Source organism: Physeter macrocephalus, chromosome 17 (genome assembly GCF_002837175.3).
Source record: "Physeter macrocephalus isolate SW-GA chromosome 17, ASM283717v5, whole genome shotgun sequence".
NCBI classification, from domain to species: Eukaryota; Metazoa; Chordata; class Mammalia; order Artiodactyla; family Physeteridae; genus Physeter; species Physeter macrocephalus.
This window is the reverse complement of record NC_041230.1, coordinates 25,469,712-25,483,393: the sequence shown is the minus strand read 5'-3', so window position 1 is coordinate 25,483,393 and position 13,682 is coordinate 25,469,712. Positions and strand designations below refer to the sequence as shown.

Sequence of the window (13,682 nt, the reverse complement as noted above, 5' to 3'; positions counted from 1 at the left end):
GTTTCAATTTCATTACTTGTGATAGGTCTGTTTATATTTTCTAATTCTTCCTGGTTCAGTCTTGGAAAATTGTACCTTTCCAAGAATTTGTTCATTTCTTCGTGGTTGTCCATTTTACTGCCATATAGTTGTTTGTATTAGTTTCTTATAATCCTTTGTATTTCTGTGGTGTCAGTTGTGATTCTCCTTCTTCATTTCTAATTTTATTGATTTGCGTCCTTTCCCTTTTTTTTTTTATGAGTCTGGCTAAAGGTTTATCAATTTTATCTTCTCAAAGAACCAACTTCTAGTATTAATGATCTTTGTTATTGTTTCCTTCATTTCTATTTCATTTATTTCTGCTCTGATCTTTATGATTTCTTTCCTTCTACTGACTTTAGGTTTTCTTTTTTCTTCTTTCTCTAGCTGTTTTAGGTGTAAGGTTAGATTGAGATTTTTCTGGTTTCTTGAGGTGAGATTGAATTGCTATGAACTTCCCTGTTAGAAATGCTTTTGCTGCGTCCCATAAATTTAGGGCTGTCATGCTTTCCTTGTCATTTGTTTCCATGTAGTTTTAAATTTCTTCTTTGATTTCTTCAGTGATCTCTTGGTCGTTTAGCAGTGCACTGTTTAGCTACCATGTATTTGTGTTTTTTACGGTTTTTTTCCTGTAATTGAATTCTAATCTCATAGTGTTGTGGTCAGAAAGGATGCTTGATACGATTGCAATTTTCTTAAATTTTCTGAGGCTTGATTTGTGACCCAAGATGTGATCTATCCTGGAGAATGTTCCATGTGCATTTGAGAAGAAAGTATATTCTGCCACTTGTGGTGGAATGCCCTATAAATATCAATTAAATCTATCTGGTCTAGTGTGTCATTTAACACTTGTATTTCCTTATTTATTTTCTATTTGGATGATCTGTCCATTGGTGTAAGTGGGGGGTTCAAGTCCCCCTATTATTGTGTTGCTATCTATCTCCCTTTTTATGGTTGTTAGCATTTGCCTTATGTATTGAGGTGCTCCTGTGTTGGGTGCATATATATTTATAATTGTTATGTCTTCTCCTTGGATTGATCCCTTGGTCATTATGTAGTGTCCTTCCTTATATTTATAATTGTTATGTCTTCTCCTTGGATTGATCCCTTGATCATTATGTAGTGTCCTTCCTTATCTCTTGTAACAGTCTTAAAGTCTATTTTATCTGATATGAGTATTGCTACTCTGGCTTTCTTTTGATTTCCATTTGCATGGAATACCATTTTCTACCTTTCACTTTCAGTCTGTATGTATCCTTAGGTCTGAAGTGGGTCTCTTATAGACAGTGTACATACAGGCCTTGTTTTTGTATCCATTCAGCCAGTCTGTGTCTTTAGGTTGGAGCATTTAACCCATTTACATTCAAGGTTATTATCAATATGTATGTTCCTATTACCATTTTCTTAATTGTTTTGGGTTTGTTTTTGTGGGTCTTTTTCTTCTCTTGTATTTCCTGCCTAGAGAAGTTCGTTTAGCATTTGTTGTAGAGCTGGTTTGGTGGTGAATTCTCTTAGCTTTTGCTTGTCTGTAAAGCTTTTGATTTCTCCATCAAATCTGAATGAGATCCTTGCTGGGTAGAGTAATCTTGGTTGTAGGTTTTTCTCTTTCATCACTTTAAGTATATCCTGCCACTCCCTTCTGGCCTGCAGAGTTTGTGCTGAAAAATCAGCTGATAACCTTATGGGGATTCCTTTGTATGTTATTTTTTGCTTTTCCCTTGTTGCTTTTAATATTTTTTCTTTGAATTTAATTTTTGTTAGTTTGATTAATATGTCTTGGTGTGTTTCTCCTAGGGTTTATCCTGTATGGGACTATCTGCCCTTCCTGGAGTTGTGTGACTATTTCCTTTCCCAAATTAGGGAAGTTTTCCACTATAATGTCTTCGAATATTTTCTCAGACCCATTCTTTTTCTCTTCTTCTTCTGGGACCCCTAGAATTTGAATGTTGGTGCGTTTATTGTTGTCCCAGAGGTCTCTGAGATTGTCTTCAATGCTTTTCATTGTTTTTTGTTGATTCTGTTCCTAGGCAGTTATTTCCACCATTCTGTCTTCCAGCTCACTTATTTGTTCTTCTGCCTCAGTTATTCTGTTATTCATTCCTTTTAGTGTATTTTTCATTTCAGTTATCCTGTTGTTCATCTCTGTTTGTTTGTTTAGTTCTTCGAGATCTTTGTTAGACATTTCTTGTACTTTCTCAATCCGTGCCTCCATTCTATTTCTGAGATTCTGGATCATCTTTACTATCATTACTCAATTCTTTTTCAGGTAGGTTGCCTATTTCCTCTTCATTTATTTGGTCCTGTAGGTTTTTACCTTGCTCCTTCATCTGTGACATGTATTTCTGTCATTTCACTTTTTTTTTTTTTTGATGGGTGGGATTGTTTCCTGTCTTACTGGTTGTTTGGCCTGAGGCTTCCAGCACTGGAGTTCATAGGCTGCTGGGTAGAGCTTGGTCTTGATGCCGAGATGAGGACCTCCGGGAGATCTCACTCCAATGAATATTCCCTGGGGTCTGAGGTTCTGTTAGTCCAGTGGTTTGGACTCAGAGCTCCCACTGTAGGAGCTCAGGCCTGACCCGCACCTTGTGAACCAAGATCCTGTAAACTGCGCAGGGCAGCAGAGGGAAAAAAAAAAAGCTGGAAAAGGCCTTGGCTGTTGGGGGCAGGGCTTAGGCAGGGGCAGGGTTTAGGTGGTGGGCGGGGCCTATTCTTAGGACCCAGAGGGCTGGAAAGGGCCGTGGGGGGTGATCAGGCTTAGGCTCAACCACAGCAGGAAGGGCCCAGGAGTGCCTCTGGCCTTGGGGGGTGGAGGACCAGGTCCGGGACCCCAGCAGGCTCCCTGGGCCCGAGAAGGCAGAGGAAATGATAGGCGCGTTCCCCCTGATCCTCCAATCGCAGATGGTGCTCTCCCTGTTGGCCTCTCTTCTTCTCCCCCACCCATGCCCCTAGGACCCACACGGCCAGCGGGGGCCCCCAGAGGGCAGGGGACCAGACCCGGAAGCCTAACAGGCTTACCGTGGCCGAGTGCAGGGGAAACACCCAAGGTACTTCCCCTGATCCCATGGTCCTGGAGGGTCCTCCCCGCTGCCTCTCCTCCTCCCTCCCTTCTACATCCCTAGGACCCACGTGATCTGGAGGGGGCCCTGGAGGGCCAGAGACCGGCCCAGGAGACCAGCAGGCTTCCTGGGGCCCGACTGGGACGGGGAAACGCTAGGTGCGCTCCCCTGATCCTCCAAGCCTCCGAGGGTCCCCTCCAAGGCGTGTGAACCACTCCCCTCTCCTAGCCACCTCTCAAGGGCCCCAGTCCTGTCCGGCCTCCACTTCTCCTCCCACCTCACAATCCCCCACATCCTACCCAGTCACTCGGGGGTTCCTCCTGTCTCCTTGGGTGTTGAGGTCCCCCACCAGCGTCTGGCAGGTGCCCTAGTTGTGGGGAGACACAAGCTCCGTGTCCTCCCACGCCGCCATTTTGACTCCGCCCCACTATGTAGGCCTTTAACAATATTCTATACAAAAGGTTTTTCTAAAAATAAAGCTACTATGGAAGTAGAACTATTTAGTTATGAAGAAATAACTTGTTTACAGAAAACAAGGGAAAGGTGGGTATAATAAGGATTTTTCTTTGATAGAGAATTCATAACTCTGCTTAGAGCTGCAACTGGTATTCTTGACATTTTTATAAATGACCAGAGAGAAAAAGTGGTGCGAAAGGTTTAAATTCAAGATGAGGTAGAAGTATTTGCAACTTTTCCAGAGGGAAATTTAAAAGGAAATACTTATCAAACTTTTGAATGAATGTATGTTCTGACCAAACAATTATACTTCTGATTTATCTTTTTTTTTTGCGGTACGCAGGCCTCTCACTGTTGTGGCCTCTCCCGTTGCGGAGCACAGGCTCCGGACGGGCAGGCTCAGCGGCCATGGCTCATGGGCCTAGCCGCTCCGCGGCATGTGGGATCTTCCTGGACTGGGGCACGAACCCGTTTCCCCTGCATCAGCAGGCGGACTCTCAACCACTGTGCCACCAGGGAAGCCCTGATTTATCTTACAAGGGCTCAATGTTCAATGTAACATTGTTTATAAGAGCAAAACACTGGAGTATCCACTAATGGAGGAATAGTTAAATTAACATACATAAGATACTATGTAGTAATTTTTAAAATACAATATTAATTGCATACCAGACTAAATTAAAATTTCAAAAATTACATTAAATCTGTTGAATAAAGAAGTGCTACGATTTTATGACGCTAAGGCATGTTCTTACCAAACGTCTTGTGTCAGGCCGTGAAGCTTGCAACTGTTCAAACTCTTCTATTTTTGCAAGATCTACATCTTCTTTTAGTTCCCAAGTACTATCTTCATATGGTAATGAGCACCACTTTACTAAGTAGTAAATAACAGGCTGTAAAAAAATTTTTTTTCCTTTTACCATTTTGAAAAAGAATAGTAAGAAATAGTTTAAATTAAGAATCCCCAGAAATAGTTTAAATATATTAACCTACATCGGTAAAAACTTATGAAACTTTTTTTGGTGTTTTTAGGTCATTAACTTTAAAAAAGTAATGCTTTAATATTTGGAAGTCTTCAGGTTTTTCTTACTTACTTAAAAAATATTTCTACCAAATATTTACTTACCTCACCAGTATCTTTATCTTCACAAAAAGAGACTTCTAATACTCTGTCTACTTCAACGTAGTCTGGGTTAAATGGTTCTTCTTCCATCTAAAATTAAAAAGTAACTTAGTTGATATACGATAAAGAAGTAGAAAGATGAAAGTGAAATAAAGACAAATTTACTAGCTATTCACTACAGAACAAACACGTTTGATTTTAATTAAATTTCCAAAAAATGGAATACTTCCATTTTAATTTCAGAAAGATTGCTAGGATATTTGTCTATATTATGAATCACCATGTTATATATAAAAAACTCAACTAAACAGCACTAAAAAATAGGTACTCCAGACAAGTAAGTTACTCTTTAAAAATTTCCAAAAGGGAGCCTCTTTTGGAAAGAGGCTCTCCTTTACCTTTGTTTTACTACTTTCCTCAGGTCCAAGAGTTGAAGACTAATCACCCCACCTGGAGGCTCCTGTCTCATTTGTATCAAACACTCTTTCTGTACTGATGGTTCTTGTGCTCAAGACCCCCTTACCTAACTAAATGCAAACTCTCTAAGCTACCTCACACTCGACTGCACTCATTTACTCTTCAACCTACACTTCTTCCTGTAGTTTCTAACTGGGTTAACAGTAACACAGCACCAAATTCACACCCTACTCCCAGTTACACAAGCCAGCAATGGAGAAGTCATCTTAGATTCCTTCTCTTTTTTAATCTCCCACATCTCTTAACTCATCAATTCACACAGATCCTACTTTTATCTGTAACTCAAATTGGTTCCTCCTTCCTCATTCTCACTGCTTCATCACTTCTTACTTAGATCTTTACAAATAACTTCCTAACTAGTCACCAACTACTGTCTTGTCTCCCTTTAATTTATTTTCACACTGTCCCCACAGTACTCTTTCTCAAATATAAATCATATATTGCTCCCTTGCTTCAAATCCTTCAATGACTCTCCCCTGTTTGGGAACCAAGTCCAGATCAGTTTCTGTGGAATAAAAAGGCTCATACCTTTTCCTCCATCCTCATCTCCTACTGCTTGACACAGCTGTACCCCAGATTTCATGCTTTAGAGTACAAAAACAGATGCTTTTCAAACTCCATGTTCTGTCACACCTTCATGGTTTTATACTCATTTTTCTCTCTCCTGAATAGACTGCTGTTCCTTCTCTTGTCTGCTTGGCTAATTCCTACCCATTCCTCAAAGTCTTACTTCCAAAAACCCATCTCATCTATCTTTGCTGCCTCTCCTCCTCTGTTTAACCTCTAAATGTTATAGTACTCCATGGCTCTGCCTTTAGTTCTCCTCACTATCTTAATCCTTTCCTGAGCAATACTATCATCCCCATGTACAGGACACACTTGGTAACAAAGAGCACTGCCCAACACCAGAATGGTAATAAGGTATTCTAAGAAAATCTGCACAGCTCCAGTTTATCTTGTACCGGAGTCATGAATGTACCTAATCTTCATGAAAAATTAGAAGATTATTAGTTAAGTACTTCTAAAATCTTCAGCTCATTAGAAACTTCTATATCAGACTGAGGAAGTGAGAAATTTTTGAGGACCTCCCAGCACCCATAAACTGATAGGTCATTTCAGTCATCAAATTTTTGAAGTAGATTTTATAATTACAAAGAAATAACAATAGCTTCATGGTGGAAAAATCTGCCATAAGATATCAACCATTATCTAGTGATTAAAGTTAACACCACCAGTAATTGGGCAAATAGGTATCAGGTACCTCCTGATATGATACACTGACAATGCTGCTGCATCATCTCTGTAGTGTTCTTTTAAATAATGCATGACCTGAAGCTGAGGAAACATCAGATAACCCCAAATTGAGGGATGTGCTACAAAATAAGCCACCTAAATTCTTTAAAAAGTGTCCAAGTAATGAAAAACAAAGAAATATTGATAAAGGAAACATGACAACTAAATGCATTATATGCTGCAGGAATGGATTCTAGACCAGAATAGGCATACACACTCACACTTTTTTTTTGCTATAAAAATACTAGTGGAACAATTAGTGAAGTATGAATAAGGTCTATAGGTGAGATAACAGTACTACATCAATGTTAATTATACTATTATCATGTAAGACTGTTTCTAGAAAATACTGAAATTGAGACTTAATTTTCAAATGGTTTAGAAAAAAATGTGTGTGCATGGGAGAAAGGCAGAGGCAGAAAGAGAGAGAGAGAGGTACACAGAGACAAAAGGAGAATTAATGTTAATGACAAAGCAAACATGGTAAAATGTTAACATTTAGGGAATCTAGTTAAAATATATGTGGGAATTTGTTGTACTAAATTTTTCAAATAAGAAGTTAAAAAAATTTAGATGAATCTAAAACTGCTCTAAAAAAGTCTATTAAGGGACTTCTCTGGTGGTCCAGTGGTTAAGACTCCACGCTTCAAATGAAGGGGGTGCAGGTTCGATCCTGGCCAGGGAACTAAGATCACACATGCCACACTACGCAGCCAAAAACTTTAAAAAATAAAAAGTAAAATTAAAAAATTAAAAAGTCTATTAAAAGAAATATGAAAAAAAATTTAGAGCAGGAAAGGACATCAGACATTTTAGTGAGGCCTGGAAAGGTTCATGAATTTTTCCAAGGTTCTGTTCATGCATACACAAAGATGATACAGAAAATATGCAATATATTTCACATACTGGAAAATCTTCTTTTCCATTTATTTGCTATGCTACCATTTCCATTTCTTGAAGAACTTTGCTGATAAAATACTTTAAGATATTAACACACTCACATTCAACTCTAAAAAGTATTGAAATATATGCTAATTTAAAAATACAAGGGTTATCTACCATTCTGAATTATCATTGTTCCTGTTTTAGCTATTTTCCAAGCTAAATTTAGGGAAAGAAAATATATGTAGATAGCATTTATATTCAAATATCATAAGAGGAAGCCTAAGAATTAAAATGAGTAATACTTAAATTTTTGATACATAATACTACATGTGTTCAGAGTTCAACACATAATAGTCTTTTTTTTTTCTTACATCTGCAAAAAAATGTGCTCTTTGTGCTTGTCTCAATTTGAATCGTTTGATTTTCTGCTGGATCCTTTTATCTTTCAGAAGCTGCTGTTCTGTGGCCCACTCACAGTGAAGATAGGAGCTAAAATTTTTATAAAAGCAATATATTAGAATGATATAGAAAACCATGTTTTGAGTTTTTATAGATTTATTTTTAATCACAGCCTCTAAAACAAAATATTATCTTCAACTTTACAAATAGGTAGTTTATCATTTCATTTAATGTCAATAGACTCCATATAATTACTAAAATAAAGCCACTGTGATCTAAAGGTCTGCAATTTGCCATATGGAAACAGAATGGTAAACTGAATCATAAGGGTAACAAAATATGACTTTTAGTTTATTTCTTCATTATAATAATTTTGTCATGATCAGAAAGCTAACTTGTTTTGAAACCAATGTAATTTTATTTAAAATACCTTCCTTCACCAAAGTGTAAGAAAAAGTTGAACAAAATCTGAAAAGTTCAACAATATAAATATGATGGATAATGTCTGTAAATTGTAAAAGTGTAATTTATAAATATTACTGCATTTTGATGCTTATAAGTAATGTTTTCTGGGAAAAAAATAAAACACACTCAATTTTAACATGAAATGTTTTCAAAAACTTTTCACTTTTTAACAATTTTTAAGTTCATGCAATAATAAGTAATAAAATATTTTAAAATGCAGATAAAATCATAATTTAACTTAATATACTTAAAATATTAATTCATATTTAAATACCTTTCTATTATTTTTCTAACTCAAATACTTACTAATTCTTGTATTTTACAAAAAATTCTTCTGTATCAATCATCACTCCAGGTGATATCTAAGAAAATAAATTCAATAATTACGACTTTTATGATCAGGTCATGGAATATAAAGTGTAAAATGTAATATATCATTACTTACTTCCTTTTTTATAATTCTAGAAGACAGTATTTTGTCCACAATTGCAGCATCTTCTTCACTCGGATTCTCCTATGTGAGGGAGGAAAAATGTATGATGACACATTCTGAAAACACTTCAGTTGCCACTCTGTTTATGAATATACTAAAATTCAACAAACATTTATTTAACACGTTCCAGGGACCTGTTAAATGTTAGGAATACGAAAATGAAAAATATCAATTGTTGTTACTGTCCTCGTCATCATTGGCATCATCATCATAGTAAACATATGGTGCTTTTTAATGTGTTAGGCATTATTCTAAACATTTTACCTATATTAACTAATTAAATCCTTGCAAATACACTATAAAGTAGGTACTATTATCATCTCCATTTTGCAGATTAGGAAGCTCAGGCATAGAGAAGATAAGTTCTTGTTTAAGGTGCCAGATCCCTCAGCTAGCAGGTGAGTGGTTGGTTTACAATCCAGATAAGGGAGAGTAAAAGAACTTTACAAAGAGGAAAATGCATATGCAAAGACACAAAGGTGTCAAAACATGGCATTTAGACAACTATGTTCATAAAACCAGAGGACTGAGTGGAGAGAAGTGGAAGGACATAAGGCCAGAAAATCCATACAAAAGGCTTTATAAGTTATGCTGAAAAGTGTATTTTCATTTTTTTCTGACTTAGGACACCATTAGAGGAGTTTTCAGTGGAAAAGTACTGTGATTAGGCTTGTAACTTAGAAATATACTGCAAGAAGGATAGAGCTTGGAGGAGTTTCAGGAATATATATCTAGGAGGTGAAAAATGTAGTAAAAAATTGGACGAAGAAGAGAAGATAAAAAAAAGAGAGAACAAATCCCTAGGTTTCTGATCTGAATAACTAATGGTTCTATTAACTACAGTACGGAATCTAGGAGGAAAAGCTGGAGCAGGTTTTAGGAGGAAAGATAATGAAAATATTTTTTAAAATTTCCATTGGTTTAAAATGCTTTTTGTCATAATCCAAAATCTGTCTTACCACAAATAACTGTAAAGGCTGTTCACCAGGTAAAGGAGCTGAATGCTTTTTTATTTTTATAGAGCCTTTAACCTCTTCTTCAGATTGTTTCCCTTCTGCATCTTCTGCATATTTTTTTCTTTTAATTTGTCGATTTGATCTTCTTTTCTGTAATGAACGATAAGGAGCATATATCTGATTATTTTAAAGGAAAAAAAATTATTTCTAGTGTGGCAATTTTGTACATTAAATTTTCAAAACTGTATTCAATATTCATCTTTTCTAATTTTTCCTTTTATTAAAGGAAGATTATAATTTGCCCTTTGCCAAAGGTTTACAACCTTTAGTTTTACTTCCTAAAGTGTCAAATAACAATGATTAATAATAATACCTTTATTACTTTTCTTTAGAAATCGTTAAGAATAAAAAGGTTTCTTTTTACTTAACTATTTCACAGCTTGGGAAACATATTTTAAACTATTAATACTTTCAGTTTTTGCCCCCAAACCTAAAAAGTACATATCAGATGAATGTTGGTTAAATACTTAATCAGGGGCATAAAACTAAAAGAAGAAATTAAATAATATTTGACACAAAACCCATGAACTTGTGTTTAAAACAGATTTTTAAAAACCCCAAAATAATATAAAATGTTTTAAAAGAGATACAGAAAATAACAAAGTATGAAATCTACCAAAAAATTAAACGTGAATGGAGGAACCAGTGTTTTACTACCTTTACTAGCTTCCCTTAAAAATAAAGAACACCACTATCATAAAAACAGAAGTAAGCTTTTCAGAAAGTATTATGTGTAGCAACGTAATTTTAATAATAATCTGAATGATTTAAAATCAGGTATCAAATGCGCATGGCTTTACTTACCTCCCTAAATATCAAATATTTGATGTTCCCACTATAAAGACAAATCTCACAATGGCTTGAAAATCCCAAAGGACTTAGGTTTGCTTTTGCTCACCTCCCTAAAATCTCATGGATGGAGGCATCTCAGCCAACTGTTCTACTGCTCAATATTCCTTCTTCCTTTTACTATTCTCTGTGTATTTAGTAACACCCATGACATTCCCCCCAGATGCAACCAAAAGAATAACCCGTGTGTTCTCCTTTTGGTTTCTGCCAATGTCTTCAATTTGGGAGGTCTTTCATACTTCCGTTGCCATGACAAAACTGAATCAGTGCAGCAGTGTGGGTACAAACTGTTATTTGCATCCAGAAAGGATGCAGTGCCTCTTTCTCTTGAGAGTAGTGGAATATTGAGAGAAAGAAAGGCACTACTGTGGTGAGGTAGCTCAGCCAAATGTAGTAGAAAAATTCCATGCCTCAATTAGGATGGGTCACCATCTCTTAGCCATGAAGATATTTACATTTTCAAAACTCTAGGTAACAATTTTGTCATTATGGGAGACAGGAAGGTGGCATACAAAAGTTATAAAAAAGGACTTCTTAAGAAACCCGATTTTCCCACATCCTGTTTTGGAAAAGATATGAAATATTTATTATTCCCTGGGAGGGAAAATTCTATGGATCTCGAATCTAATACTAGGCTAAAGGAATGTCTGGAGTTTGATTACAGGCATCATATAGTTCTTAATGCTCAAGAACAGTTTAAATTAATAACCATTCATGACATTTATTATTCTAACAATAACCTATATAACCAATGTTATGTCTCACTAGGCACAAATCTTTTAAATAATGAAGTTTGGGAATAATTCAGTACACTTTTAGAAGATTCTGTAGATGATTTCAGCGTTAAAGTTTCCTTTCTGGTCGCTTAGGCATCTACTGGTACTTTGAAATGCCACACACAGTTCTTAGTAAGTAGTAAACAAGTGGCCTGAAAGAATCCTTTCAACTCACAAAACTGCACATTCAGGTAATTTTTCACAAGACAGAATGAGAGCCACTTACTGTAAACTGCTCCCTCATTCTATGAAGACTTTATCAGTCTCTGAGTAATTAAAAAAACTCTTGAGTTTTTCAACTCTATGAACTGATTTCGTCATAACTTACATTCCACTAGAGCATATACTTACATATTAGGCAAAGCCAAGTAAGGTACCACTCTCACCAATTAACTTCCTCTGTCATACAATAGTTCTACTACTTTAAAAATACAAAGCTAATTTGAATGTCCTCATTTTAGGCTAATGTGGATATTTTTGGCTTTCTTTCTTCATAATGTTTTTGGAAGGACAATTTAAAACAGTGACAAATTCTTTCTTCATATTTCTTTTTTCTAGCTTTTTTCTTCTTATGTCCTAAAGGCTTTAATAGATCAGTCAACAGCACTTTTACATAAGAGATCAGAAACATTATGCTTTTAAATGACTGAATAGTTCGTTATGATATCACTTGTTTCCTATAATAATCCTAATAAAATGTGCTATAAGGGCTTTTTAAAATAATTTAAGTCTTTAAATATAGTCAGACTACTGCATTACTCTCTATTAGGTAAAAAATTAAGTATGATAATCATGTTTTCAGATTTCCACCTGACTCTAAACCTTACATTACTTTTCAAGCCTTCAAATCTTGACAACCCATTGTGGTTGAAAGCTACTTTTATATATTTATACATCATTTATATAATAATATATTTAAATATATCAATAATATAGATTTATAACTGTTTACTAGAAAATTCTTTTTTCCTTCCCCCATTAAATTTTTTGTGTTAAAGCAACACATCTGTCAAAGCAACCTAATTAACTACAGTGAAAAGTATGGAAAAAATGTGCATGTTAACCTATTCTACCATTTCATTGTTTGTTAATGGAAAAATGGCCAGCATTATTTTAGTAAAAATTCAACTAAATTTTCTCATGTTGAATAATTATAAGTTTGCCTAAGTTAAGGATAACATATGAAGAAAAAGCCAGGCCATATAATATTAGGAGCTTTAGTCACTGCCCTTACCTCAACTCTTGCAGCAGCCCAGGAGCCTTGAGCCACTACTCTCCCATTGGATAAGAAGCTGCATAAGGAAGAAGAAAGGCCATTCAGGGGCTTTCTGGCCCCATAATGCAACAAATGCCACCACCCCTACGGCCTATAGTCGTACTTTAATTATTAGAAAGCAGAGGGTGGCCTGAATTATTATGACCTTCACTATATATATATATATATATATTTTTTTTTAACTTCACAAGGTTATTTTGAATATACAGCTATTCAAAAACAAAAAGAAAGAAAAAGGAAAATGCACAGTAGTTTTGTCTACATTAGGGGATTTTTAATATAGTTGTTTATCTTTTCTTCAATAGAAGCAGACCAAAGGAATTATCTCTAGGAATGATTCAACCCATTTGCTTTATCATTTGTATGTGACTTTTAAAATTAATATCTCCAGCATTAAATTCATTCAAAAGTACTCTATAAGTATAGGATAATATCACTGGATACTTCTCCATGTTAAAAGCCACCAGGGACTCTGGACTGTTACTTAAACTCTCTGGGCTTCAGTTTCATTATCTGAAAACTGAGAGGGTTTGGAGAGGATGTGTAAGTTTCCTCCCAGGTCGAACATTCTATGGGAATACTACTAGGACCATATTGTAATAATGCTGTCATATAAGTTCTACCATACAATAAAATGTATTTTTACCAGTAAACTATAGTATAAATACCCATAAAACAATATTATGCTATCTAAATAATTCTGCCAGTGCTTCATTTCTCAGAAAAAATTTTAATACTCACTTGAGAGTCTTCCTCTTTGAATGCATGCTGTGGCACCTGCTCTGCATCAGATATTTCATCTGAAGACTCATTCTTTCTTTTTTGTTTCTTACCCAATGTAATAATAAGTTTGCTGTTTCAAGAGAAAGAGAGTAAACAGTAAGATCTCTTTGTACTTTTCCATTTTGGGGCAAATTAAGATTCCCATGATAAACTTTTTTCCATTTTATATCACTTGAATGTCCAACAAAAGATGGTATTTATCATGAAATCCATAATGACATTTTCACATGATAAACTCTATTCCAATGGAACAAATACAAACCAGTACTACAGTTAACACAAATTCTATCACTTGTTTCTTTAGGCTCAAGATTATT

General features: G+C 35.5%; 1 protein-coding gene across 21 annotated transcripts in view; it reads right to left on the bottom strand.

The window, feature by feature from the left end:
• The window catches only part of CHD9 (chromodomain helicase DNA binding protein 9), a 246,200-nt gene that overhangs the window by 92,889 nt on the left and 139,629 nt on the right, over positions 1 to 13,682 (bottom strand). For 20 of the 21 annotated variants that reach the window (XM_028477706.2, XM_028477708.2, XM_028477707.2 and 17 more), the window contains 7 exons: positions 13,324 to 13,435; positions 9,625 to 9,771; positions 8,618 to 8,686; positions 8,479 to 8,534; positions 7,680 to 7,797; positions 4,657 to 4,743; positions 4,286 to 4,423 (listed from right to left, as the gene is read on the bottom strand). In XM_028477706.2, coding sequence (XP_028333507.1) covers positions 4,286 to 4,423; positions 4,657 to 4,743; positions 7,680 to 7,797; positions 8,479 to 8,534; positions 8,618 to 8,686; positions 9,625 to 9,771; positions 13,324 to 13,435 — 727 coding nt within the window. Of the gene's footprint in view, positions 1 to 4,285; positions 4,424 to 4,656; positions 4,744 to 7,679; positions 7,798 to 8,478; positions 8,535 to 8,617; positions 8,687 to 9,624; positions 9,772 to 12,540; positions 12,599 to 13,323; positions 13,436 to 13,682 lie in introns of those variants that run through there. The other variant, XM_024124926.3, reaches the window with a different exon arrangement.